We start from the raw sequence: 5,903 nt of genomic DNA, 5'->3' as shown, positions 1-5,903 counted from the left end.
TGCAGGAGACCTGGGTTCGATCCCTAAGCTGGTAAAGAATCCACCTGCGTTGTGGGAGACCTGGGTTCGATCCCTGGGTCAGGAAGATCCCCTGGAGAAGGGAAAGGCTTCCCACTTCAGTATTGTGGCCCAGAGAATTCCATGGACTATATAGCCCGTGGGTTCGCAAAGAGTCAGACACGACTGAGCGGCTTTCACAATAATACAGCTAGTGAGTGGGTGAGCTGAGACCTGAACCCAGACAGGTGGCCCTACTGCCCCGCCCACTCCCCTCTGCCCCTGTGCTCCTCCTAGATGGGGACCTGAAGCGTTTCGGTGCATCTGTTGGCCTACAGCAGGGGTCTTCAGAGGGGCAAGAGCACAAGGCATCCCAGAGAGGGTGGGAAGAACATACAAGAACTTCTATTTATGGTCTCTCTTTTTAACTTTATGTTTTCCTCACGCTTTCCCGCTGTCCCTCTTTGGGGGAGTGAGCAGTGGACAGTCTCTTAAACCAGAGCTTCCAGAGCCAGCAAGAGCGGTGTGTTCTCTCTTTTTTCTTATTAAGACCATGCATGTCTTTTTACGACTGTGAGCCTCTCACAGAAGTCTGCGGAGCATCCCTTTGCAGGAGGGTCAGCCCACACTGGTATGAGCCCTGTCAAAGCGGCATGATGCTTTCTCATCTAAAAAATCAAACAAGAAATCCTGCTTTGCAGCCATGGCTCTTCCTGACGTTTATGGAGTATTTACTCTGAACCAATTTAAAAAAAAAAACACTGTTCTGAGTGCTTTGCATTCATCTAATCCCCGAATCCTCAAGTGACCTGTGTGGCCTCCTGCCACTATCCAAACTTATCAGATAAGGAAACTGAGGCAAAGGCACCCCTCCAAGCAGAGGGGGTGGGCCCATATGCTTACTTCCACACTCTTGAGACATACTCCCATTTCCTGGTGCTCAATAAAATGGATTTATGGATTACCTTATCTGCTTTTAACTAAACCAGTCCCACAACTAAAAAGAACAATTGGCTTATAGAGGATCAGGCCAAAAAAAAAAAACACAGATCAGAGATCAAACTAATGATGCAAGCCTGAGCACACAGCAAGAGAGTAGCCAAGACAAGATCAGCCTCCTCCGGAAACAAGTCCCTTGCCAGCCATACTGCCAGAGAGAGGACAGCTATCTAATCAGATTGGCAAGAGGTCAAACAGACTAGAAAGTATCAAGAAGAGAATCAAAAATCAGGACCTGCAACCACCTTTATTCACTGTGAATGCTGCCCTAAGTCATCCAGTTCCCTGAGGTGCTAACTGCTGATGGCATGAAGTTATTGCAAGCAGCTTCACAGTTAAACATTATTTGTTTTAGCTGGAACATATTATTTTCCCAAGTCCACTCTGAGGATCAAACTTGAAAATCTTTCTACTATACAGAACACTATGTTACATTTTTCTAAAATCATCTGTGTTCTATGCTTCACTTTATTGACAAAATGACACCAGGAGACAACTTTAAAGATACTATTTCTGAAATTAGACAAGTAGAAGTGAAAGTGTGGTTGCTCAGTCATGTCTGACTCTTTGTGACCCCATGGACTACAGTCCACCAGGCTCCTCTGTCCATGAAATTCTCTAGGCAAGAATACTGGAGTGGATTCCCATTTCTTTCTCCAAGGAATCTTTCTGACCCAGGGATCGAACCTGGGTCTCCTGCATTGAGGGCAGATTCTTTACCAACTGAACCACAAGGGAAGCCCAAAATTAGACAAGTAGGGGGAAATGAGGCCAGGAGAATAAGACAGACGTGCTTAATTCAGGATCATCTGTAAGTTAAAAGGCTGGATCCAAAGTCAAGAGCCTGCACCTCAGTTTTCTACTCTGTGAAATGGGGATAGCAACAGCCCTCTCTTCCAGTGTTGGAATAATGTATAACATGTGCTCAATAATTGCCAGCAACTCTTACTCTGTATCACTTTATTTCCTATTGCACCCAGCAACACTGATCAAAATAAGGGCCATTCTCAAACTGCAGATTTTTCAGGGTCAAAAGAGCCTCAAAGACCCTTAGTTCCTATTTCCCTAGGCATTTACCAGAAGGCATCTGGAAATCACTTCTGGCCTGGCTGCCAAACTGCTTGCTTAATGCTCTCCTCACGGGGCCCACATGAGAAATTTTCTTTCTAGCTGGATGTCGAGAACTCTGTCTCCCAGAATAATTGCCCAGCTTCTTCCTTTTTTGACAAATGAATGCTAAGTAACTGACGTGTCCTGCTCTTTTCACCTTGGCTACCAGGAAACTCGAAGCCCAAACAGATACTTAAACATGTCCACTGTATATATACTTCAGGTTAGCATATTTGGTGAAAGTAGCCAAGTGACTGATTTCTGGCCAATGAGATGGAAAAGGAAGTCCCTCTGGGGCTTCTGGGAAAGGTTTTCCTCCACTAGGGAGAAGAACCGGGTCCCATCTCCTCCTGATTTGTGTGAAATGATACCTGGAGCTGCGCCATCATGGAACCATGGAGGGTCACAAGAAACCAAGTCAGAGCTCTGGCATCATGAAGGTGAAACAAGATGCCTTAGAGGGAACACCCTAACTGACACAATTTTCAGTTGTAGGAACAGAAACCAAGCAGAAAAAATGAGGGCCTTACTCAATTCTTGGAGGAGCTAGAGCAGCCTAGAATTACAGCTGCCAGAAAACCAAGAACACTGCAGAACTGGCCCTCCAGGGGACCCACTGCCCCTGCCCTAAATGGGGAAAGGGACAATCAGACCCCCGCCCGCCCAAGCTGGCGTGAGCGTGCTCAGTCGCTTCAGTCATGTCTGACTCTTCACAGCCCCATAAACTGTATAGCCCACCAGGCTTCTCTGTCCATGGGAGTCTCCAGTTAAGAGCACTGGAGTGGGGTGCCATGCCCTCCTCCAGGGGATCGTTCCAACCCAGGGATCAAACCCGCGTCTGCTACACTGCAGGTGGATTCTTTACTGTCGAGCCAATGGGAAAGCCCACCCAAGCTGGTACTCTCAGGAAATGCTGTCCAAGCTGCTGCTGCCAGGCCTCAGGTGATGTAGCCTTAACTATCAGCTACAAAGCCACCCTGTCCTGCCGGATACACACCACCAACAGCACAACAGAGCCCTGCCCCTTGACACCCAGAAGCTGGAAGGGGGGCCCTCTGCAAATGCGATCACAGAGAGCCAACACAATCACGCCTGTGCTTTGCTGCAAGAGCAGAAGGGTGACCTCTGTCCCAGCCCTGCCTTCCAAATCTCACGCAGCTGGATCTGATCTTGGCCAACCCCATCCCATCTCAGGGAGTCTGAGGAGTGCAATTATTTGTTCTTCAGCCTCAGCTGGGCAGGAAGGAGAGTGGGCTCATGATAAACACTAATGCACAACCACCCACCTCCTTCCTGAACACAGGCCTCTCCCCTCTGCAGCCACACCCTCGGCCTCCCAGCCATACAGTCTCATTTAGGACTCCCCAACACAGGGAGAGCGTTCCAGGAGGTGCAAGTGGTAACGAATCTGCCTGCTAATGCAGGAAACACAAGAGGTGTGGGTTCAGTCCCTGGGTTGGGAAGGTTCCCTGGAGGAGGCAATGACAACCCACTCCAATATACTTGACTGAAAAATTCCATGGACAGAGGAACCTGGCAGGCTGCATTCCATGGGGTCACAAAGAGTCGAATACGACTGAGCGACAGAATGCACACACACACACACAACACAGGGAGATGCAGTGGAAATCCCGACCGAAGCAAGTGCCAGAAAAGCCAAACGGTCTGAGGCCGGTGATTCAGAGAAAAATCTATGTCCAAGAGTCTTTCCCCTTTAGTCTCAATCTCCCATTCCAGCTGTACTTACTCAGATATTAACTTTTTTATTTATCCAGATTTTCCCATTTCCTTCTACAGATTTTCAGGAAGGCTCTAATAACTTAAGGAAGCCACAAGAGAAGAGATCAGGAATCCCATCCCCTAATAATCATGACCACAGTAACATCCACGTGCTTGTGCTAAGTCGCTTTCCGTCGTGTCTGACTCTTGGCGACCCCCTGGACCACAGCCCACCAGGCTCCTCTGCCCACGGGACTCTCTAGGCAAGAATACTGGAATGGGTTGCCATGCCCTCCTCCAGGGCATCGTCCACACCCAGAGATCGAACCCGTGTCTCCTGCACCTTCTGCATTGCAGGCAGATTCTTTACCACTGAGCCACCCGGGAAGCCCAGTAACAGCCATACCTACCAGTCATTGAGTACCTACGATGTACAGGTATAGATAAACACAGCGTGGCTCAGAGAAGTTAAGACATTTGCCTAAAGCCACCGTAAAGGAGTGTTAAAGGCAGAATTCTGTCCTGGAGTGAACCCTTAAACACTACCCTTGACCTTGGCATTGAAAGCTCAAAGGACACCAGGCAGGTCAGGAAACGTGAAGGAGTGATTGGGGGTGGGGTAGGGAGAAAAGCTAGAGGCTCCAGTGGCTGACGCCACGCCAAACGGGGGGCCAGGGTTACCAAGTTTTTAAGAGAAACGTGAAATCTATACTTTTATGTGGACCTCCCTGAAAAATAATTAAACTTTTTTTTGCAAGCAACAAGCAGGCCAAACAAAATATGCCGCAGGCTAAAGCTGGTGCCCAGATGTCAGTGTGAACCCACAGCTGTGCACTCCCCCAGCCTGGGTCTGTCTCCAGCTCAGAAGGTTCCTTCTGCCCCAGACACACCTCCCAGCCTTCAATGTGTGACTGCAGCTGCTCCAGAGCCTCGAGCTTCTCCATCTGCCGCTTGGTCTCATTGATGTTGGAGCAGACGGTCTTCATGGCCTGCAGGGCGCTCTGGACCGCGGGGTGGTCAGGGTGCTTGCCGGGGGTCCTCTTGGCCAGCTCCTAGGTTAGAGGAGAGGGCAGCGATGAGCGACATCAACCTAGAAGGCACCAAATGGCCTCCAGATCACCCAGGTCTGAGCCAAGTCCCAGCTCTGCTCTGGACAAACTGGGACCTGGAGCTGGGGAACCTCAGTCATTCATTCACGCATTCAATAAATGTCCCCTGAGTAGCTCCTCCAAAACAGGCAGCGTTCTGGGGGATACATTTGTTAATAAACTAGAAAAATTCTTCATCTGGTGGATATTGCATGTGTGCATACTCAGTCGCTTCAGTCGTGTCGGGCTCTCTGTGACCCTACGGACTATAGCCCACCAGGCTCCTCTGTCCATGGGATTCTCCAGGCAAGAATACTGGAATGGGTTGTCATGCCCTCCTCTGGGGATCTTCCCTACCCAGGGATCAAACCTGTGTCTCCTATGTCTCCTGCAGTGCAGGAGGATTCTTTTACCCACGGAGTCACCTGGGAAGCCCCTGATGGATATTACATTCTAATAAAGAAGATGGGCTTTAAAAAAATCAAGTATATAACACAAGATTAGACAAATATTATGAAGACACATCAGAACAAGGGGCTACAAGGTCTTGGGCAAGGTGGTGTTCTTTCCAAAGGGGAAGGCAGGGAAGGTCCCTCCGAGGGGGTTGACATCTGAACAGAGTGTGGACAAAGCCAAGGAGGGACTCCTGCAAAAATCTGGGAGAAGAGCATGCCTGGCAGCAGGAACAGCAAAGGCAAAGGGGCAGAGTGGGAGCGTGTGGGCTGTGAAAGGGAAGCATCCCAGAGGCAGTGTGGCTGGAGGAGAGAAAACCAGAGAGAGTGGAGGAGAGTGAGTCAGAGGCAGAGTGTGGTAGATCACAGAGGAGGTCACAGACACTGCCCCTCCCGGGCCCCCAGCTTTCTCATCTGTAAAATGGGTATAAAACAGAAACATCCTGGAGGCAGTGTGGCTGGAGGAGAGAAAACCAGAGAGAGCAGAGAAGGAGAGCGAGTCAGAGGCAGAGTCTGGCAGATCACAGAGGAGGTCACA

At 49.6% G+C, this 5,903-nt stretch overlaps 1 protein-coding gene across 1 annotated transcript in view; it reads right to left on the bottom strand.

Annotated features, from left to right (window-relative positions):
- PREX1 (phosphatidylinositol-3,4,5-trisphosphate dependent Rac exchange factor 1) overlaps positions 1 to 5,903 on the bottom strand; it is a gene marked incomplete at its 5' end in the record, with an annotated part of 105,391 nt that overhangs the window by 63,974 nt on the left and 35,514 nt on the right. Inside the window, one exon of the mRNA XM_040248738.1 lies at positions 4,716 to 4,877. Within this exon, the coding sequence (XP_040104672.1) occupies positions 4,716 to 4,877 (162 nt within the window). The remainder of the gene's footprint in view (positions 1 to 4,715; positions 4,878 to 5,903) is intronic.

The sequence above is a fragment of the Oryx dammah genome, unplaced genomic scaffold (genome assembly GCF_014754425.2).
Source record: "Oryx dammah isolate SB20612 unplaced genomic scaffold, SCBI_Odam_1.1 HiC_scaffold_10, whole genome shotgun sequence".
NCBI lineage: Eukaryota > Metazoa > Chordata > Mammalia > Artiodactyla > Bovidae > Oryx > Oryx dammah.
Note: the sequence above shows the minus strand (reverse complement) of the source record. Positions and strands in the feature narration are given on the sequence as shown.